General features: G+C 56.9%; 2 protein-coding genes across 2 annotated transcripts; both read right to left on the bottom strand.

Annotated features, from left to right (window-relative positions):
* Positions 1 to 4,727: 4,727 nt before the first annotated feature.
* SCAMP4 (secretory carrier membrane protein 4) lies at positions 4,728 to 21,919 on the bottom strand. The gene is made up of 7 exons (XM_052643082.1): positions 21,803 to 21,919; positions 14,618 to 14,666; positions 12,919 to 13,047; positions 12,285 to 12,441; positions 10,912 to 11,013; positions 7,858 to 7,975; positions 4,728 to 6,255 (listed from the first exon to the last, which is right to left on the bottom strand). Exons 2-7 carry the CDS (start codon positions 14,622 to 14,624, stop codon positions 6,076 to 6,078), a joined length of 693 nt encoding a protein of 230 aa, XP_052499042.1. The 5' UTR covers positions 14,625 to 14,666; positions 21,803 to 21,919; the 3' UTR covers positions 4,728 to 6,075.
* On the bottom strand, positions 16,224 to 17,435 carry ADAT3 (adenosine deaminase tRNA specific 3). Its single transcript, XM_052643083.1, has one exon. The coding sequence runs from the start codon at positions 17,286 to 17,288 to the stop codon at positions 16,236 to 16,238; it is 1,053 nt and encodes a 350-aa protein (XP_052499043.1). The 5' UTR covers positions 17,289 to 17,435; the 3' UTR covers positions 16,224 to 16,235.
* Positions 21,920 to 22,696: the final 777 nt, after the last annotated feature.

The raw sequence follows: 22,696 nt of genomic DNA, 5'->3' as shown, positions 1-22,696 counted from the left end.
TGTAAAATACAGGGTGGCTGGTGCAGATGAAAGACTGCAGAAAAAGCCACGACTGGGGTTGGGCCAGCCAGAGGCTATCTGACTATGGGTAGGTAACTGACCCCTTCTGGTCCTCTGCATCTTCCTTTGTAAATTGTAACTAATGATACCCCATGCCGGTACATCATGGGAATCCATGGGTTAGTGAATAAAGAATTCCCAGCATAGGACCTTCTGCCTCACATGGACATATTTCTAATCACCTAGGATCTGTGAAAAAGCAAACAGGTTTCAAAGCTTCCTCTTTTTTTAACCTGCTTCAAATGCAGCCCACATGTTCCTGCTTCGTTTCAGCTTTGATCATGGACACCATTTGGGAAAGTTGGGATAGGGAAAAAAAAAATACCCTTAGGGGCTCTGACAAAATAATAACATTGTAAAGAGGATGAGCTTGTCTCCCCATTGCCCCCATCCCTCAAGGGTAAGTCAAACAACATCCCAGCTTTCTAATAAATCCCGAACAGCTGCTGATTTCAGCAAGAAACAAACAGGAAGTGCTCTCTTCTGTTCCTTTTACCCATGAAAGAGGCAGGTCCATGGAAACATCCTAGGACAGGTTCAGGGCTGCATCCTGGTTGTCCAGCTTCAGCACACAAACACAAGTTGGGGGGCCATGTGCTTTTGTTGAACTGAATGGAAATACCTCTCCCTATGGCCAGGTTTTTCCCCCAATGGGGCAGGGACTTGGACACAGATATTCTCATTGTTGAAATGTGCAAAGTGAGGCTTACGGAGCCCAGGTAAAGTGCCCAGTGTCTCCCAGAACTGACCTCCAATTCAGCTGCCCTCCAGCAGAGGGTAGAGGGTGGGCCCAGCACCCCCACCCCAATCCCAGTGGCTGCAGGCTCGGTCTGGCAACATAAGCTAACCAGTGATTGGTATTATGAGCTACGTAGCATAAAGCAAGGTCAGAAGACAAGAGGCTGTGTAGAGCAGCCATGAAAACTCTGTGCTTCCACTGCAGGGGGCACTGTTCTGCCCCTGGTCAGGGAATGCTGCATGGTGCAGCCAAAAAAAAAAAAAGAAAAACCAAGGCCTCAAGGATACAGAAGCTCCTCGGGCACTTCACTCCAGGGGTCTACCCATCATCCTCTGAGAACAGCCCCAAGCAATCAGGTCTGTACCATGTGACTGCCCCACCATATCTGATTGGCTCATGAGCCAATCAGCGTCCCCTCTAGGAACTGGTCAGGAAATGGAGGCCAACGGATCTGATTTGCGTGAAATATGTCCCAGACAATGGCCTTTTGCCACTGCAGGGTCGCCATTTTTGACCAAGCATCTCAACTTCCCTGGGTCTCCTGGGACCCTGACTTCTCATTGCTAAGACCTGAAATCCCACCAAACTAGAACTGTTTAGTCCCCTGAGCACAGGATATACAGTGTCCTACTTGTCCCCAAGGGGTCCCCATGAGGAACTCCTTTGCCTCACTCTTAGGAGCTGAGGTCTGGGCAGATAAAGGCTTGGATTTATTGTTTAGTCGCTAAGTCATGCCCGACCCATTTTAGCACCCCCAAAATTCATATTCCACCTGAAACCTCAGAAGGTGACTTTGCTTGGAAATAGTGTTTGCTGATGTCATCAATTAAGATGAGGTCATGTTGGATCATGCCTCTTGATGAGGGTCAAAGAGAAAAGTGAAAAAGCTGACTTAAAACTCATTCAAAAAACTAAGATCATGGCATCCAATCCCATCACTTAATGGCAAATAGATGAAGAAAAGGTGGAAACAGTCACAGATTTTATTTTCTTGGGCTCCAAAATCACTGCAGATGGTGACTGCAGCCATGAAATTAAAAGATGCTTGCTCCCTGGAAGAAAAGCTATGACAAACCTAGATAGCATATTAAAAAGCAGAGACGTTACTTTGCTAACAAAGGTCGGTCTAATAAAAACTACGGTTTTTCCAGTAGTCCTGTTATAAGAGTTGAACCATAAAGAAGGCTGAGCCCCAAAGAACTGATGCTTTCAAATTGTGGTGCTGGAGAAGGCTGTGGAGAGTCCCTTGGACAGCAAGATGAAATAGTCAGTCCTAAAGGAAATCAACCCTGAATATTCATTGGAAGAACTCATGCTGAAGCTTCAATACTTTGGCCACCTGATGTGAAGAACTGACTCACTGGAAAAGACTGATGTTGGGAAAGATTGAGGGCAGGAGAAGGGGGCGGCAGAGGATAGCAGCATTAACTCAATGGACAGGAGTTTGAGCAAACTCAGAGATCGTGAAGGACAGAGAAGCCTGGCATGCTGCAGTCCATGGGGTCACAAAGATACCTGAGGCCAGCTCACTCCAGGGGCCAGGCTGTGGTCCTGCCCTCTCACCACGCAGGATGCTTCAGAAGATGGTGTCCTGTTAGCATCTCTTGGTCCTTACAGCAGCCTTCACTCACACCTGAACAGGGTCTGACTCATGGTCCCCAGTCACCCACCAATGCCACGGGCATCAGCCAAGTTTCCGTAAATGAATTTACTCTGAAGAATCAACTCCAGTGACCTCCTGGCTGCCTCAAGAGAGGCGCCCAGCTGACCCATTGGGTGAGCAGAAGCCATGAGGCAGTGGGGAAGACATTTTGGGTCTGGTTGGCGATAGCTTAGGTCATAGGAACAGAGATGAAGACTGACCAGGCGAGCAGGCGTGTCTTGGGGTGGCCAAAACAAAGCACCCGGAATGGATGGCTTCAACAACAGAGATTTACTCTCCCCTTTTTCTGGAAGCCAGTTCAAGGTTGAGGCGTCTCAGTGGTGTTCCCTCTGAAGGTGGGAATGCCGGCCCTTTGAGCATCTGGTAGTTCTCTGACCCTGGCTGCATCACCCCCTCTCCAGCGCTGTTCTCCCAGCCTCGGTGTCTGGGTTCACATTTCCCCTTGGATAAGAACACCAGCCATCCATCCTGTGTTGGGGCCATCCCACCCCAGTCCCATCTGAACTAACCCCATGTGCACTCAAGGTGACCTGTCCACATCCTGGTCAAGGGCAGCCCCTCCCTTCAGGGGTCCTGCTGACGATGCTCTTAGCACAGCCTCCCCTGTGGGAAGCCCTTCCTCCCCAATGGTGTCCACCACCATCATGAACATGGCTCTCATCCACCCAGGGCCCTGTCCCCCATGGCCAGACCCCTCACTGCAGCCTCAGCTCTTCCTGCTCTGAAAGTCGGGGTTTTCCTGGACAGGCTGAGCAGTGGCCCCACATCCTAAAACCTGGGACCTTCCCTGGAATCAGGGTCTTTTCAGACATATTAAAGCTGATGCAGCTGAGGTCGTGCTGCTGTGGGGTGCACCCCAAATCCAAGGATGGTTATAAGGTAAATAAAAACCACTTTTATTTTTTTTGGCCATGCTAATCTTATTTCCCTAACTACAGATCAAACCTGCGTTCCCTGTACCCCTGCAATGGACGTGTGAAGTCAAACCACTGGACCACCAGGGAAGTCCCCAGGGATAGTGTCCTTGTAAGAGACAGAAGTTTGTGAGGACAGGCAAAGCCTGGAGCCACTGGGGGCTGGGAAAGGCTGGAAGGCTGCTGCCCTGGGGCCCGAAATGCAGTCTGGCCACACCTGGATCCAGAACCAGGAGGGATCAATCCTTCATTTAGGCCCCAGGTCAGTAGTCCCACCCCAGCAGACAAGCTACATTCTCGACCTGGCCTCCATCCCTTCACCTCCACGCCATCCTGTGGCTCCTATATCACCTCTGAGTCCAGGTTGCAGATCCCCTCCCCCAGGCCCACCTGGGCCACCCATCCTATCTCCAGCAGACACTGTTCATCCTCCAGGTGCTCCTGCCCACCAACCTGTGTCCCCCACAGCCTCCTTGTCTCACTTGTGGATACTCAGGGCAGCTGTGACGGAGCATGGCAGACTACACCCACCCGTGTATCCCCTCCAGTTTGGGAGGGCAGAGGCCGCGATCTTGTGTCCCAGGCTGGCTCTTGCCAAGGGACCACCTGCTGACCCCCAGCTTTTGGAGATCGCAGCCAACCTGGGCTTATAGAGGCCTCACCCCAACTCTTCCTCCACTTTCATGCAGCCCCTTCCCACATGTCTGTGTCCAAACATCCCCCCTTGTGACGCCCAGTCCTGCTGCGTCAGGATCACCTGCTCCCGCACGATGCTCCCTTAACTAACCAGGCAAGTCCTGCTCTGACATGTAGGGTCAGAACCTCACATGAAATAGGGGTTTCAGGATGCAAAAGCCCCTATCACTTACTTTGGGTCCTGTCTCTCTCTGGGTGTCCACTGCCCTCCCCCGGTGTTTGTGGAGTGACAGACGCACTGCCTCCATCTCGCGTCTACATGGGGTGTCCACTCTGCCACCAGGGCCCCCAGAGAGTCAGGTGAGGGCCCCTGCAGACCAAGCTGCTCCTACTCCAGCCGCTTCTGTCCTTGTGTCTTCTTCACAGCAAGTGGTGCTGGTATTTCATTTTCTGCAAATTTCCTTTTTCAAGTGAAAGCTGTTGACCGTGAAGAGAACATGACTGAAAGCAAACAAGGGAATGACCCCAAGGTGCAAGGATATGGCCGCCGGCTCCTCTGTGGTGGGTCAGGGCAGGGTCCCCAGGCAGGGTGGCTGGCAGCGTGGATGGGACTCAGCCCAGGTGCACAGCATGGTCCTGGTTTATCCCTCTCGAGGCCACAGGCACCAGGATCCATGGGAGGAAGGCCCTCAGAAAGCTCTCTTGGAGGCTCACCTGATGCACAAAGCATGTCTTTATTTCCCGGATATTTTCACGTAACAAAAACCACAATGCACATGAGGAGCGGGGGTGGGGTGGGTGATGTGGGCGCAACCTACTACCTGCTCAGCGCCCATCAAGAGCAGCGCCCCAGACACGGGAGGCTTGGCCCCACCGGGAGCGCGACGCTTGCCTCATCACAGGAAGTGGCCTTGGGGACGTGAGGGGACCTGGTTTCCCATCTGGGGCCCAGACACTGGTGCTCTCGCAGCCGTGGCCACTTTCAGGCACCACAGGGCATTCACCAGGAGTAGCCAAGCAAGCAGGCATGGGGGCGGCCTCGGGGAGAGACCCGGTGGCCAGTGGGACAGAAGTACAGCTTGTCCTGAGCGGCCGGGAGGCTGGGAGCCAAGGGGCAGTGTCAGGGCACCCGAGGCCTAGCCCACGAGGGCCGAGAGGACACTGGGAGGCGTCTCTGCCCCTTCCCCTCACAGAAGTGCTGGCTGCTTATGTGGGAAGGAGGGCAGGGATTCAGATTCCTAATAAGGCACAGACTTATTTGAGTCTCCCTCGTTCTTGTCCTTCAGGTTGGCGACTCCAGCTCCTACCCCGCAGTAGGGGAAGGGCTCCACTCTCAAGATGCACCTGTGTGCCATCTGTTTCCAGCGAGGCAGGCTGGCGGCTCCCTCCCCCTCCACCACAGGCTCTAATGAGGCTCTGCCTGAAGGTCCCAGTTCTGAGACCCCTCCATGGGACAAGCGTGGCCCCAGACAGGGAGGCTGGAGGCAAGCTGCCAATGGACAACAGACAGACAGAAGGGGAGCAGTAGTTCCTATCATGAGACAGAGGAGGTGAATCAGCCTCTGGGCCTCCCCGTAGGCTTGCCCACTAGAGGAACAGCCACCACCCAGGCCCTCAGCCTCCCACCAGACACAGAACCCTGGTGCCTGAACAGCTTCCCTCTTCAAGTCACTGAGCCAGGAGCGACTGCCTGGAAGGAGGCTGTGGGGGTGGACCTGGGCTGGGCCCTTCTCCATGTCATTAGTTCTGAGAAGGGCAGCCCGGTCAGCCCTCCACAACCCCGAGGGAGAGGGTGTGGCTGCAGCACAGTGGACGTCACCATGACAAACGGCGCTCCAGACTATGGGGGGCGTCCTGCCGGATGGCAGTGGCCAGACAGCTTCCGGGCAGAGCTGCCGAGGAGCCCTGCCTCAAGAGTGAGATGAATGTGGGCTCGGGCCGCCAAGAGCCCCTGAGCTGCCCTCTCAGCTGCGGGGAGGCCTCACCAAACCCAAGGTGGTGGGAGTGGACGGTGAGGGCCAGGTGGGCCAGCAGCCGGTTGGCAGCAGGGCTGCTGGCTCCCTCTAAGGCCACTGGCCACCACTGGCCGGGTAACTGGGCACGGTAGGGTACTCGGGCAGGCTGTTCCCTGAGAAGTTGTTGAACTGGGCCTCCCTGGACGGTGGGTTCCTCCAGGTGCCCGTGCTCCACTCCGTCTGCGCCTTCTGGAAGCTCCCACCAGCCCCTCGGTAGATGCTGTGCACCTGCAGGGGTGAGGATGACGGTGGGGAGGACACTCAGCTTGCGTGCAAGAAGGGGCTTTTCTTAACCGATCGTGACTAACATGACAACACTTGCAAGAACTTTAGAAAACGTGCAGAAGCTGAGGCGGTGGGGCTCTGAGGGCCATGCCTACACTGTGACTGCTGCCGGCTTGTCCCCAAGGGTCTCCACTGTCCCAGCCAAGCCCAAAACTCGGCACAAGTGCTGCTTCCAGGGGAGGGGCTCTTCTGGGGCAGGTCTGAGGCCTGGCCACCGCCTGGTGACTCCTCCCTCAGCCACGTCAGACCCGGGACCCCCAGGTCACCAAGGGGGTGACATCATTCTCTTCAATGATGTCCTCAGTAGAGGCCTAGGTGGATAGGCCACTGCCCCTGCACCGTCCAGGAAGGCCAGGCTCCTCAGATGTGGGGCTGGGCTGTTTCTGGAAGTCTGGCAAATCCCATAACTGAATTCATTTAACTTGAGGCTCCTGACCAGCAAAGCTGACGGTACTGTCCTTTCCCACCAGAATGTCTTTCTTTCTTCCCAGTGAACTCCCAAACCTGGGGTGGTGCAGGGGATCCCAATGGGGTGGCCCTACTCTGGGGGGCTTGCTTGGCTCGGAAGCCCCTCCCTTCTGCCGTGACACGTCCCTGCCGGAACCACAGCCACCCTGTGTGGTCTTCATCCTGGCCTCTGGCCAAGTCTTTCAGGGTCTGTTCTGCACTGGTTATCCCCCAACCCCCTTCACATCGTCCACACAGTCAGGGGGCTTTGGAGGCAAACATAGGGGGAGCAAGTACCCCTCTGTCCTCCCAGACAGTCCCAGGACCAGCTGAACAGCCCAGGCCTGGAAACCTGAGAAACAGCTGGGACCCTGCAACAAGGAGGCTGGACGGACCCGAAACCCAGGCTTCAGGAGTTGCTGGCCAGGCTGCAGCACAGGGCAGGTCCAGCCTCCTCAAGCAGGCTACCGGGCACATGGCCAAGAAGGTCACCCCAGGAAGGCCGGGCAGGTGCACTGTCAGCCATCAGTCTGTATGTGGTCCCAGGACAACCCTCGTGTGGCCAATGCCCCCAGACTACCGTGCACACGTTCCCACTGGTGCCTCAAGGCACCTGGAGCAGGGCCAGGGAGTGGCCATGATGGTGGAGACAGTCGGGGCCAGCCTTTCAAAGCCTGAGCGCTCAGTATGAGGGCAGTGCGATGGATGCGAATTTTCAGTTTCAGGTAATTTCACTTAATTTGGGTTTAACTGTAACTAGCAGCACATGGCCGGTGGTGGCTGAATCAGCAGTGTGAACAACCCTCCGGAACACACATGCCGGGGACTCCAGCAGACACCCAACCGCCCCAGTGTGGAAGTGGTCACCCTTGGCCACACGGCGCTGTCTGCCCTCCTCCCTGGAAGGCTACGTGGGCAGGAAGGAAGGCAATCAAAGGCCCAGATCGCAGAGAGTCTGCCCTGCTGTCAGCACTCACTTCACTTGCCAGCGCTTGGCCTCTTGCTCCTAAAACGAGCCAGGACGAGTCCCAGGGCTGGGAGATCAGAGAACAGGATATGAGGGAGGAAATGGAACATCCTGGGAGCTGGAGGACTCACCTTCATGATCATGATGGCCATCATGGCAGCCGACATGGAGAACATGATGGCCGGGAGCAGCATGACCACAGCGGCCCCGACGCTGGTCTGGAAGAAGCCAATGGCTGCCAGCCAACCACTGCAAGAGGCGAGAACATGTGTGGGAGCCAGCAGGACCATCAGACGGGCCCACTACCTCTCATATGTAAAGAGCTCCAGCAAATCAACAAGAAAAAGGTAACCCGCCAGCAGAGACATGGGATTCCCATGAGGACTACCACGGGGCCAGTATACTTAGGGAGTGATGCTCAACCCCACCCACGAAGATGTGCAAGTCAGAGTTGTCGTTCTCACACCACTTTTCTGACACATGTTGTGCAGAGGACAGAGAAACAAACCCTACTCGGTCAGTTTGGGCTGCGCCTTTTCTGGAGCACAATGGGGTCCGACCCATAACAAGGCTTAAACATTCATTTCCTTCTCGCCCAACTGTTTCACTCATCCAGTGTCTGTAATGAGGACAATCTGAGGATGATCTAAACATCCATTGGTTGGGCAAAGCATGAACGTCAGTTACACTAAAGAGATGTGAAAACAAGAAAAAGTTGAAGATCTGGGATAGATCCTGAGCCTGCACGTGGAAGAACATGAATCTGGTGTCCAGGCAGACCAGGGGTGGGGTGGGGGGGAGGCAGGAAATAGGGTACTTTTGAGAATGTTTTTTCTTAGTGAGTAACAAAACCACACAGTTCAGGAAGCTTAGAAAAACACATAATAGACGCCTCTCTCCTGTCAATGCCACTCCCCAGCCCAGAGGGAACTGGCATCCCTCATCTGCTAGCTCACTTCCAGAGAGAGTTTACAGAAACATGTGCAGGGGATTCCCTGGGATCGAGGGGTTAGGACTCTGTGCTCTCACTACCAGGACCCAGGTTCAATTCCCTGTTGAGGAACTAAGATCACACAAGTCACACAGCAAAAAAAAGATAAAGTGTGTGTGTGTGTGTGTGTGTGCACGCACACATGTGCACAGGCATACAACCTGCTGGACACACACACACACATACACATGGACAGGCCTCGCCCCTCTGTGAAGCCAGGAGGGACATCCTCGCGTACAAATGCACACTGCTCTGCACTTTGAAGGAGTGTAAGCCCACATGGGGGTCTGGGAAGATGACAGACCTGGAGATAAGGGGGATGGGATGCGGGTATAAGGTGTTCCCCCAGGGCCACTCAGCCAGGAGCTCAAGGGGCCAGAGCCAGGGAGATGGGGATGCAGCCTGCAAAGGCCAGGGGAGGGTCTGGCAGCTCTGATGAAGGTTCAAGAGTTACCATGTGGCCCAGAAATTCCACAGCCAGGCATCCACCAGAGAGAACTGAGAACACTTGTCTGTTTGGACATGTGTACACAATGCACAGAAGAACTACCAGCAACAGCAGAAGAGCAGAGAGCCCAAGAGTCCACCCACGACAAATGACACACACACTGCATCCCACCAACTCGGCCACCAGAAGGGGCAAAGCCCTGACACTCACTACCATGTGGACAGACCCTGACAATCCACTTGCTCAGTGAGAGAAGCAGACACAGAAGGACACACAGGGTGTGATTCCACTGATGGCAAACGTCCAGAACAGGCCGATCCACACACACACAGAGTGGGTTCCTGGTTGTTAGTGGATGAGCAAGGGACTGCTCACGGGGATGGGGCTTCACTTTGGGGTGGTGGAATGTTCTGAAGCTGGAGAGAGTGATGAACCTCCACCCTTGTATACACACAGAACCACTGAGTCGTGCACCTAAGTGGCTGCCTTTCTGGGCTGGGACGGCACCTCAAGGAAGCCCCAACTGTGGAAAGGACAGGCGGTGGGGGCCACAGTCACGGAGGGTGCACACCCCACCCCACCTGGAGTCCAATGTGGACCAACCACAAAGGCCAACTGTTAACAAGCCGCAGGGACCCCAAGGGGAAGGCCTGACATGGTAGTGCTGTGGGTGAGGGCATTATGCCCACCACATCCGGTGGAGGTGAGGGCGTCAGACGGTTGGGGAGGCAGCTCAGGGTGGAAGCTCTACCCCAGATCCGCAAACCACGAAGAAGACCCATGTGAAAAGGTCACAAGCCAGCAGGGCGGACAGGTCTGAGCCTCTGTGGTCACTGTTGCTTCCTCGTGTGAAGCAGCACTGTGGTCTTTTACACATAAGACGTCTCACAGGTTTTAAAAGGCCTTCTGAATGGACTGACAGGGAAGCGTGCATCCAGCGGATGGTGAAAGTCTGGGGCCAGCAGGGAGGGATGGATACCCAGGGCCCAGGACTGGCCAGGTGTCCCTGTAGCTCCACAGCAACCGTGGATCCCCCATGCTGTCCACTGCCCCCTGGAGGGGACTTCCGGGACTGTGGCCAGCCAGACTAGAGCAGGTGGCTCTCTGGAAGGACCAGCCCTGCCAACCTGTGGGTTACATGAATTCTGACCCCCGGGACTTAAAATGAAAAGTTTGTTTCAAATCACTGAACATTAATAATTCACTATAGCAGCGGCAGACACCTCATGTGTTAACGAGTGCTAAGTCACTTCAGTCGTGTCTCTTTGTGACCCTATGGACTGCAGCCACCAGGCTCCCCTGTCCATGGTATTCTCCAGGCAAGGATACTGGAGTGGGTTTCCATGTCTTCCTCCAGGGGATCTTCCCAACCCGGGGTTCAAATCCACCTCTTTTATGTCTCCTGCATGGGCAGACAGGTTCTTTACCACTAGCTCCACCTGGGAAGCAATGGAAAATGCCTTTCCCAGATGGTGGGGCATGGCCCTCCCAGTTGCTCTCTGACCCTGGGGACACACAGCGGGACATGCCTGCCAGGTTCTCTGGGGGGCCAGGTGACTGGCAGGAGAACCACTGTGCACAGGCTGCCAACCCGGCACCTCCCAGGGTAGGGGGTTTACAAGAGCGAGGAGCAGACTTCGCTCTCGTCCAGCCATTGGCATTTTGGTGTCCTGGCCAGTGTTCAGCCTGAGCTCATGTCTGTCTTGCACGTGACACATGTCCCCATGGCTGACCCCGCAAGCTTACCACGCACCCCATCCCGAGAACCCGACGGCCTGGATGACGGTCAAAATGAACTGGGCTCCGAAGATGAAGAAAAACGCCATGAAGTTGAAGGAGCTGTCGGATCTGGAGGGAAGCCAACAGCTTTGTTACCAATGCTGGAGGAGAGGGCGGGGTGGAGGCAGTGAAGAGGCAAGGCCGAGGAAGGGCCTGGGCCAACTGGGCAGGATAGCCCTGACCCACCGCACCTCCAGTTCCCGCCCCAGGAGGAGGACAACCCTGACATGCTCCTCACTGGAAGGGGATTTAGGAGGCCCCACTACACCCAAGGACCTGCCGGTACCCTAAGGTCAATTTGATAGGTTCCTGGTGGGTTTGCGATGCCCTGCTGCCCTGGATAAAAGAGGCTGCAAGGGGCTCACATAGGGCAAGCAAGGAGAGACCTGGAATGGAGGAGGAGCAGGGACCTCGCGGCACAGGGCTGCTCCCGCGCTGCTCCCAAAGCTCTTAGGGGAGAGGGTCCCCATTCTTGCACACGGTTGCTGGAATCAGCTTGGGACCTGAAGCCACAGCGCCCCTTTTGCTTCAGCACAAGTGGACAGGTTTCTGGTTCTTGTCTCCAAAGGGCCCCAGGGGCCCCACCTGACTCCCACTGAGGGTCTGGGATTAGGGGCCACATGGAGCAGACATAGCACCCGCCTGAGTGCACAGGGCAGGTTTGGGGTGAAAGCCACAGAGCAAGATTCACAGTAGCCACAAGGGGGCAGCAACACCAACGCCATCCACAGATGATGGAGAAATACCACTTGGTTCCTGCACACATGGGAGCATCACTCAGACACCCAAAGGGATGAAGCCCTGACACTCGCTACCACGTGGGTAGGCCCTGAGAACATGATGCTCAGTGACAGAAGCAGACACAGAAGGACACGTAGAGTGTGATCCCACTGATGGGAAATGTCCAGAACAGGCAGATCCACAGACACAGAGAGTGGGTTCCTGGTTGTCAGGGGCTGAGGGGGCAGGATGGTGCTGATGGGGATGGGGTTTCCTGTTGGTTTGTTCTGGAACTAGACATGCTGGCTGTCCAGCCTTGTATAAACACTAGAAACACCGAGCTGTTAAGCAGGTGAGCTGAGTGGTATGTACAGTATATCAGCAAAGTCATTAACAAAACAGGGAGAGATGGATGTGGCTTGTGGACCCCAGTACACAGTGTCATCCAAACACGAGAGAGAGGCAGGCTCACACCTGGGCCAGGCGGCAGCTACAGATCAGGGTGCACCCCTCTCAGGACTTGGCCCGGAAGGGGTCGTGCACCTGCTCTTGTTTCTGAGCCGACTGTCAACCCGACACTTCCCAAGGGGCCCTGGAGGGTGGGGGCCACCCCAACTCACCGGAAAGCCTTATAGGCGGGCCGGAACCAGCACACGTAGCTGCAGGGCGAGAAGAGGAGCAGCCAGAGCAGGGCCAGGCCAAAGTTAGCGCCTGAGCCACCCGCGATCCACCAGGCCAGGCAGGCAATGAGGTTGATGCCCAGGGTGGCACAGTAAACTAGGGGAGGGGAGAAGAAAGAGGGCGCTGAGTGGGACATCCCCTACTGCTGGGGTGTGGCTCCCATGAGCACAGGGACCTTGGGGCAAGAGAAGGGCCTGGGGGGCCCTGCTCTGTGCGGCTGCCCACCTGCTCCTTCCACTCCGGACAGGAGCTCATCAGTGTGTGTACTCAGTTATGTCTGACTCTTTGCAACTCTATGGACTATAGTCCACCAGGCTCCTCTGTCCATGGGATTCTCCAGGTAAGGACACTGGAGTGGGTTGACATGCCCTCCTCCAGGGGCTCTTCCCAGCCCAGGGCTGAACCCACGTCTCCTGTGGCTTCCGCACTGGCAGGCGGATTCTCTACCACTGAGCCATGAGAGAAGTTCGTCGGAAAGCTTTATTATATTACTAAACCCTCAGGCTCCCACCCACCAAGCTCAAGACAAGTCCTGGGCCGGGCCTGGGTGGTGCACCCCTCCCCCTGACTCACACAGCCACAGGCGGTAGATCCTCTTCACCAGGACCTGGTGCTCAATAGGGATTTCGTCAGAGAAGTTCTGGTAGAAGCAAGGCTTCAGGGGGATGAACTTGGGCAACGGGGGGAAGTTGTTCTCCTTTCCTGCAGGCACGGGGGTGCAGAAAAAGACTCACATTGCAGTCAGCTTGTAGTGGCCCTAGGGCTGTGTCCATCTGCTCCTGGGACCTGCGGATACATCACCTCATGGGGCAGAGGGGACTTTGCCAGAGGGATTAAGCTAAGGCCCCTGAGACGGGATGATCCTAGATTCCCTAGGGAGCCCAGTGCCATCACAGGGTCCTTATGAAAGGGAAGGGGGAGGGTCAGAGGCAGAGAGATGGGAGACGCTGAGCCGTCGGCTGCGAGGAGGGAGGGGCCGCGAGTCAGGGATGCGGCTCCTCTAGAAGCTGGAAAAGGGGGAGCCGGTGCTCCCTGGGAGCCTCCAGAGGGACCAGCCCTGCCCACACCTGGATTTAGCCCTGTGGTACCCATGTGGGACTCCTGACCTCAGGACTGTCAAAGAACAAATTCTATTTACCTACTTATTTATGGACTTAGTTTCTGACCACGCCACACAGCATGCAGGATCTTAGTTCCTCCACCTGGGATTGAACTCGCACCCTCAGCACTGAAAGCATGGAGTCCTAACCACTGGACCTCCAGGAAAGCCCCAGAACCAATTTCATTCAAGTATCTGAGTCTGTGGTGATTTCTTACGACAGTCACAGGGATACGTGAAGATTCAACGGCAGGGTCCACATATATCCACACTGTTGACTTCAGGACAGGTTGTGGCACTTGGGACGTGGGAGTACCCTGGGGTTGTCATTACAAAGGACCACAGGCTGGGCGGCCTGACTGGACAGACGTCTGTCCCGGCTCCATTCTAGAGGCTGGACAATCAGATCCAGTGTCACAGGGCCATGCTTCCCCCAGATGCTCTGGGCACCCCAGGGTTGTGAAACCGTCCCTCCAGCCTCTGCCCCATCCTCCCTGCTTCCCTGTGTCTGTGCCCATGTCTCCTCCATCTTAGGATGTCAGTCCCACTGTTATCTCAGGCCCACCCTGCTCCAACATGACTTCATCTCATAGCCACACCTGCCATTTGGTCCTCTTCCTGGAGTCTGGACTCCATGGGGTTTTTGTTTTTGTTTTCTTGGCCTCACTGTGAGGCTTGTAAGATCTTAGTTCCCTGACCAGGGATGAACCCAGGCCCCCAGAAGTGAAAGCTCAGAGTCTTAACCACTGGACAACCAGGGAAGTCCTGGGACTTCCTGTTTTCCAACATGGAACACTTTCGTCTTACATGTCTCCAAGGCCCAGGGGCTGAGCTCGTCTCTGTATGGTCCTTCTTTAGCACCTGTGCCACCTTGGTGGGTGGTGGACAGACCTCATAGCACAGTAACAAAGTGCCGGGAGCTGCCCACTTCAGCTTCACGTCCAAGCAACTCCATGGGTGCCCCTTGGGCTCTGCTGGCTGGGCCAGATGCTCACAGCGCAGACTCGTCACCCTGTTGTCCAGTCCAGTGGCCAGAGCAACCCCGACTCCCATTCTGGGAGGAGAGCGAGGCTGTGCCCCTCCTGGGGTCACAGTGTGCCCAGCCACCCGGGGAACTTTCTAGACGGCCAGAGAAGCCAGGACCCCCCACTGCGGGGCGCGGGTGGGACTCACCTGACATTTCCACTGTGAAGACAGGGTGGGAGTGGAAGGCTGCAGCCACCTGGAGAGGAGACAGGCACAGTCAGGGGGTCCCTATGGCTGCAGGGCGACCCCAACACCACCTGTGGATCCAGGGGCCACTGCAGTTACTGCCCTAACCACCAGAGCATCCACAGGGGTCTCTGGGCTCTTGGCTCAAGGCCAACCCAGCCCCACATGTGTGACCCCAGTCACCACCTCATGTCAGAGCCCCCCCACTCCCACCCCGGGCAGCTTGCTACTGATGTGCAGGAGGCATCTGGGAGGAGGGTCCCAGTGACCCACCACTACTGCCCTCCTGCCTCATCCTCCCCCAACTCCCCCATAAAAGTGAAAGTGTTAGTCACCCAGCCCCCAAACTTTCCCTTTATCCATGGATGGCTCTGCACACTTCCTATGGCCACAAAGTCTCTGAGTCACTGAAAACTGAGTCCACACTCATTGCTGTGTGACCTCAGGCAAGTTACACAACCTCTCTGGTCCATGGTTTTTGCCCCTATGAGCTTTGCTAGGCCAAGGATCCCACTGCAACCCAACTGAAATGCCTGGGGACAGGCCAGGCACCCAGAGGCCCTGCCCAGGAGAAGCCCAGAAGCCTGTCATGGAGCAGCCCCTCAGAGGAGGCACCACAGAGGCGCCAACTGCACAAGGACCTAGGAGACCGACATTACCTTCTCCAGGAAGTGGGCCAGGCAACATGGCCACACCTGGTACCCAACCAGCACAGCTGAGACTGAACGGCCCCCAGCGCTGGGCACTGGAGCAGGTGCAGAGCCCCACATGGAGGGGGTCCAAGGGAAGGATCCAATGACCGAGAGTCCCCGCGTCCACCCCCGGCCCCTAGCTCAGAGAGGGCCTCCCCTGGAACCCGGAGCCTGGCCCAGCCCAGCCCTCCTGTCACAGGCCCCACCGGCCATCCACTGCTCTGGCTCCAGCAGACCCTCCACCTGCCCAGCCCCCATGGGCAAGGAGTAGCCCTGGGACGGGGGCTCAAGGCACGTCTCAGGGGCCTGCAGCACATACGTTTGCTGCTCAGAGTCCTGCACACATGGGTTCCAGGGCTAACCACTCCAGGGCAGGCAGACACCCACCGGCCCCTGGGAAGGATGGGAAACTGACGCAGTCAGCAACATCCAGGCTAGTGGGCCCTCTCCTTCGGTTCTAGCCATACCCATCCAGACTCTGAGGCCCCTCCCTGCCTACACTCCACTCAGGAGCTCACCTCCCGGTGCAAATCCAGGTGTCAGAGAAAATGGCCACCCTGACCCAGGGACTCTCGGCTACCAGGGCCTCACGCCGTTGTTAACAGACACCAACCTGGTTTAAGTTGTTTATTTTCACATGTCAAAGCTGTTCCCTGACACCTGAGAAAAGGGGACACAACGCTGGTGACCCCAGGGGCCCACCTGGGTCTGAAGGTGCCCAGCCACTCGGCCAGCTGGACCCCCACTCCACCCAACTCTGAGGAAGACCTTCTCCAGAAAGGGATGCCCCTCATGTGCCAACAGAAACAGCATGAGTGTCCATGAGCTGAGACAAGGCAAAAGCCCCTGGCGATGTGAGGAAAGCCAAGGAGGGTCTAGGCCAGCGCCTATGCCTCAGCGTCTAGCCCGTCGGGGTCCAGTCGGCGACACTGGGCCTCCAGGACACCGCGGAAGGCCTGGAAGCGGTGATTGAGGTCAGGCCGGGCATGCAGGCGGAAGCGGGTGCCCAGCGCGCCGTCAGACGAGGGCACCCCATAAAAGACACGCCGCACTCGAGAGTGGACCAGGGCCATGGCGCACATGGCGCAGGGCTCGCGGGTGATGTACAGGTCGTAGCCGGTGCACACATAGGGCAGCCCGTCCTCGTCCTCATCCAGCTTGCGCACAGAGCCGGCGCGGACAGCCGGCACGAAGGAGCAGGCACGGTGGGGCGCCAGGTTGTAGGCACCGCAGCCCTGGCCTCGTGCCACCAGGTCAATGCACACCATGGCAGCGTGCAGCAGGGGGCTGGCGGCAGTGCTGCAGTCGTGGCCCGTGGCCAGCACGCGGCCTGAGGCCGGATCCACCACCACCGCGCCCACTGCCCTCAAGCCCCTCGAGGCTGCCTGCTGCGCAGCCCACACAGCCCGCTCCATGTGGGCCTGCATTGCAGCCCGCTCCTGTGCCGAGAAAAGGCATCCAGCCAGGGCTCGGGTCACCTGCCTGTCCTCGTGAAAAGTCGTGGGCCAGTGAGTGCGCGCCTCCTCGAACTGGCTCCTGGTCAGGGGCGGCCGCACAGGCACAGGCACCAGGAAGGGCTGCCCCAAGCCACGGGTGTCCACATCTGGCCGCGGGAGGAGCTCGGCCAGCGATCGCGAGTCCCGGGCCGGCCCCGCCAGGCACAGCAGTATTTCCAGCGAGTGCGGGCGGCTGGGGTCAGGGCTGGGCCGCACCCTCTTGAGGTGAGGCTGCGCAGGCAGCGGGTGGACTGCTGACACCTCCTTGAGGAGGCGTGAGGTCTGGCTCTTGTCCAGGATGGGCGCAGCATAGGCCAGCACCAGCTCCACAGCCCCAGACTGCTGCTCTGACAGAACCGGGAGGGCTTGCCACGGCGGTTCTTGCTCAGGACTCCCGGCCTTTGCATCTCTGCGCAGCTCCATGACGCTCGGGGCGGGGTCCATCCTCAGTGGGGCTCTGACTGTGGGAGACAGAGACCGGAGCAGGGCATCATCCTGGGCTGTGGGGGGGCCTGGCGAGCTGGAGGGGTCGTCCCAGGAGCGTGCCAAGTCTGCAGGCTCGTCCCACCGAGCAAAAGGCACCAGCAGTCGTGCTCTCACTCACATCTTACTAACGCCGTGTCTGCACAGAGTTTAAATCGCCCTTGTCTGGGTGTCTTTTCTCTCCCCCCTTTTTTTACTGAGAAGTGCCATGAGCAAAAATGCACACTGGGTCCCAGAGACTTAATACAAAAGAGAAAACGTAACTGTCTCATTAAGTCTCTTTCTGTATTCCACGGACACAGAAGACCGACTCACTACACCACTTTATTCAAAGGCCTTGAGATCCTTGGATCGTCTTATCCTTGGTGGCCCTGGACCCAGTTCCCCATGGATGCCGAGGGATGGCTGTGTTGACTACATGGCTGAAGCGGGAATACTCTGCGTGTCTCAGGTTAAATAAACGTATGATTAAGGTTAAGTTCAATCGTTTCTTTGTAGTTTCCCAAAACGTGGCTTCTACACATTTCATGTCATGTACACGTCTCGCGTTATATTCCTACTGGTCAGGGCTGCCCTAGATGAGAGCAGAAATGGGCCACAGATGACCTTCACGTGGCTCCAGGGGAGCTCTGTGCCATGGCTGCAGAGCCCAGTGCCCTGGCAGTATCTGGGTTTGGACCAACCCCTCCCACCTCTTTCCCATGGACGAGGTGTGCTGAGACCGTGTCACAGCCTGGCCCTTACTGCTTCAACGCAGCCTACTCATCACTCCTCAGCCCACAGGCCCTGCAGCGGGCATGGGAGGTCCTCACCAACCACTCCAGCAAACACACAGCGTGGCTGGGGGCCCCTGGGGTACCCAGGACGCCAGGGCCAGTCAGGCCCTGAGGAGGGTCTTGGGCGTGCTGGCTGTAAATCTGCTCCCAGCACACACCATGCCCAATGCAAAACGGCCCCCACAGCCTGCTCCAGGCCACAAAAGGCCCCACTGTGTCCTGGGCAAGACAGACACAGTCCTGTTTGTCCCTCCAAGACTGCAACCTCTGTCTGACAGAAACAAAACAAGTAACAGAGACAGGAGGCTGGCCTCGGACTGCTGCTGCTGGGGCTGCCATCCTCCAGGGAGGAAATAAAAACCACCAGGAGGCTACCATCTGGCCCAGTGACCCCACTCCCAGGTGCAGGCCCAAGAGAACTGAAACACATGTCCACACAGCCATCTACACACACGTGTTCACAGCAGCACCACTCACAACAGCAAAAGGTGGCTGCCAGCCCATGTGTTCACTGAAAGATAAACACATAGACACCAGGTGGTTCCTCCGCACACGGGAGCGTCCCTCAGCCATGGAGGAGAGCAGCCCTGACACTCACTGCCACATGAACAGATCCCGAGAACACGATGCTCAGTGAGAGAAGACACAGGACAGACAGGGTGTGATTCCACTGGTAGGAAACGTCCAGAATAGGCCGACCCACAGACACAGAGAGTGGGTTCCTGGTTGTCAGAGGCTGGGAGGTGGGGAGATGGGGGGTCTGCTCCTGGGGACAGGCTTCCTATTGGAAGACAGAATGTTCTGGAACTAGACAAAGGTAATGGTCATATAATAAACTAAATACACTAAAACACACTAAAAAGTATGCTTTTTGTGGGTGATCCCAACACTACGTGAACCGTATCTCAGTAAAGCTGCTGCTCTTTGTGGCGGCGGTGGGGAAATCTGGCGGTCACCAGGGCATGCATGCTTGCTTAGTTAATCAGTCATGTTGGACTTTTTGTGACCCCAAGGAATGTAGCCCACCAGACTCCTCTGTCCAGGGGATTTCCCAGACAAGAATACTAGAGTGGGTTGCCATGTCCTTCTCCAGGGGATCTTCCCAACCCAGGGATCGAATGGGCATCTCCTGCATTGGCAGGTGGATTCTTTACCAGAGCCACCAGGGTGACAGCACACCTCGAACAAGGCCCGGACCTCATAACTGCTGCCAGTGCTGAAACTGCTGCCTGTCTCCACTCCTGCAAATCGGCTCCCCAACTCCCCTCATGACCGCGACGGAGGCTGCGGGGCTGGTCCCTTTCCAGAGGTGAAGGGACTTGTCCAGGGACATGTGCCTGGGAGGGCAGAGCTGCGGCCGGGTGGCCAACAGCTCCCAACTCTTGCCTTCTGACCCCCGTGGTAGGGGAGGGGCTTTACAGATGGGTCACAGGTTCCTCCAGGGTGACACACCCAGACTGGGAGCCGCAGCCCACCTAAGAATGGCCCCCATGCCCAGAGATTTGCTTAAATGAACCCCGGGGACCTCAGCATGCTGGGTGGCTGATCTGTTCCTCTTTTCCTCCTCAAAACCACATGTCCACCCCAGCTGTGGGCGCCCCCTCATCCACCCCAGCTCTGGGCACCCCACTGCCCCACCCTGGCCAAGTGCCCTGCATGCGCACCCCTACACACACACTGCTCCACACCCTCCCTGCTGTGCACTTGGCTGCTCCACCCAGCTCAGGCCCTTCCCTGGCTGTGTCTACCTCCCACTGTCCACACCTAGGGTACCTCCTAAAGGTTCCTGTGCTCCAGTGGGGTGGAGGCCAACCCCCTCCACAATTGTTTATATTTATGGTTGGAGCCTCTGTGGCTGGCACCCACTGTCAGGGCCGTGGAAGGCTCAATGGTGTGGGGAAGGTCCAGGAGGGTTCGGGAGACCAGGGAGCTGGGATCCCCCCAACAGCCAGTCCCCTTACTGGGTGCCGGGGCCTGAAGCCCAGAAGGCATCAAAAACATGGGGCTTATTCAGTGAGCTGAGGCGGCCTCTGCAACCAGAGGTAGGGGCCTTATCTCACCCCTGGGTGTGTCCGGGCCCTGCCCCTGATCTCCTGGCAGAGACCAGGCCTTAGGCCCAGGACAAGCTTCCCCCTTGGTAAAATGGGATCCACCACCACGCTGGCTGGAACAGAAAGTGAGAAAATCCATGAGGCTGGGCCTGCCCCAGGGCACAGCTCTTCTCAGGAGCCAGTGCCTTGCGAAGGGCAGATTCCAGGAAGGCTCCTCTGAGGCCGTGACCCACAGCTGGACCTGGAAAGCAGGTGAAGCAGGGTGGGGAGCCCTGAGCAGAAGGAATACCCAGTGTTGGAGTCTTGGACTCTTGTTGAACAGTCAAGGTGGTGATGGCTCCAAATATGTTATCCAGAATTTGGCCCCGTGGAAGGGGGAAGGTGCATCAATGTCCACATCCGACAAGCTCCCCAACAAAGCAGGGTCCCTAGATAACATGCAGCACACCCCGGTAAGTGTGAACCCACACGAGCAGATGATTTAACATAAATGTGTCCAATGGAACCTTTGCAATACTCTTATACTAATACATATATATGTGCATATATTTGTTGTTGACACAAAATTTTAATTTAATGGGGCAACCTGCCTGATTATTTGCAAAACCTAGCCACCCTACAAGCAGGCCTTTGTGCATGAAAAATCGAGAACCATGCGCATGTGGGGTGTGGCAGACCCAAGGCCAAAATTTTAAAAGGCCTTAAAAACTCACACTTCCCTTAAGTATCAGCTGCTGCTGCTGCTAAGTCGCTTCAGTCGTGTCCAACTCTGTGCGACCCCAGAGACGGCAGCCCACCAGGCTCCCCCGTCCCTGGGACTGGAGTGGGTTGCCATTTCCTTCTCCAACGCATGAAAGTGAAAAGTGAATGTGAAGTTGCTCAGTCGTGTCCGACTCGTAGCGATCCCATGGACTGCAGCCTACCAGGCTCCTCCGTCCATGGGATTTTCCAGACAAGAGTACTGGAGTGGGGTGCCATTGCCTTCTCCGAAGTATCAGCAAAGAATATCAATTTTTAGGGCTTCCCAAGTGGTTCAGTGATAAACAATCCGCCTATCAACGCAGGAGATGCGGGTTTGATCCCTGCGTCGGGAAACTCTCTTAGAGAAGGAAATGGCAACCCATTCAAGTATCCTAGCCTGGGAAATCCCATGGAGAGAGGAACCTGAGGGCCACAACCCATGGGGTCGAAGAGTGGGACACAACTGAGACACTGAGCGCGCGCACAAACAAGACATACAGAAAGACTGGGCGTTTTCGCCCAAAGCGGGCGGAAAGCTTGTAAACCGACAGCACGGAGCTTGAAGGCTGACCAAGACGACCCGAGGCCTGAGCACAGCGGAAGCAGTTAGGGCACGGGGTCTCCACACCGGACGGCAGGGGCGAGCGCACGCGCAGAAGGACGACGGGCGCCGAAAGAGGGGTCCCGAAACCTGGCCGCCCCGCGCGCACGCGCACATGCGCCCCTCCCCCCGTTCACCCGATGCGCGCGCACGAGCCCGGCCCAGTTGGCCCCCCTCGCTCCCTGCGCGGCCGGTGTCCCTGCGCGGCCGGCGCCCCTCCGCAGGCGCGCCCCCTGCCCTCGCCCTCCTCGCCTTCCGCGAGAGCCTGGGTCATAAAAGCCCGAGACCCCGGGGCCGTGTGCTTACCTGAGGAGAAGGGCGGAAGCGCTGCGCTTCACCAAGTCTTAGCAACCAGCCCGCCTGCTCCGCCTCCGCCACCGCCTGGAACTTCGGGGCACGACGGGAGCGTAGTTCCAGGGGCGGAGTCGGCGCGAGGCGGAGGCGAGGCCGGGACTACAATCCCCACAAGGCCGCGCGCACCACCGACTCATTCCGCTCCTTGCTTCAGGGCGGCTGCTGTGACCCGCAGGAGAGTGAGGCGAGCTCTGAGGTAAGGGTTCGAGACCCAGCAGGGCAGCAGAAAAAGCTGGACCCTGGGAGTCTTTTGGGAAATCAGGAGAATGAAGAAACAGGCAGAGGGGTTCAGGCCACGTGCTTCAGTCACTCCCAGAGTGCAGTTTGCTGCTGCCACGTGGCTCCAGAGATCCTGACCCCACAGACCTGGTTAAGGTCGGCATCCAGTTCTGGTCTGAGGTCCCAGCCGACCCTGGCCTTATTTTCTCGTCTCTGCGGTAGACGAAGAGGATCTGTTGACGCTCCCAGGCAAAACTTGCTAATTTTATGAGCAAATCCAGTTATTCATTCTAATTAGAGATTAAAACGAGAGCGTCTCAATCAGGGCCAGTTTGTCCCTCCACTCCCAGGGGTGGTTACCTGGTGGCTAGGCCGGGGGTGAGGGTGGGGGTCTTCCTCGCATCAAAACCTAGGATGTCGCTGAACAAGTGAAAGTGGCTCAGTCGTGTCCTACTCTTTGTGACCCCATAGACAGCAGCCCACCAGGCTCCCCCATCCCTGGGATTCTCCAGGCAAGAAAACTGGAGTGGGTTGCCATTTCCTTCTCCAGGATGCCCCCAAATCAGCTTCCCCAATTGTCCACAATGCAGGCTTTGGAAGACCTTGGTTTAGCCCCACTGCTAAACA

This window comes from Budorcas taxicolor, chromosome 7, assembly GCF_023091745.1.
Source record: "Budorcas taxicolor isolate Tak-1 chromosome 7, Takin1.1, whole genome shotgun sequence".
Taxonomy (NCBI): Eukaryota; Metazoa; Chordata; class Mammalia; order Artiodactyla; family Bovidae; genus Budorcas; species Budorcas taxicolor.
The sequence above is the reverse complement of the archived record's forward strand: the minus strand, read 5'-3'. Positions and strand labels throughout refer to the sequence as shown.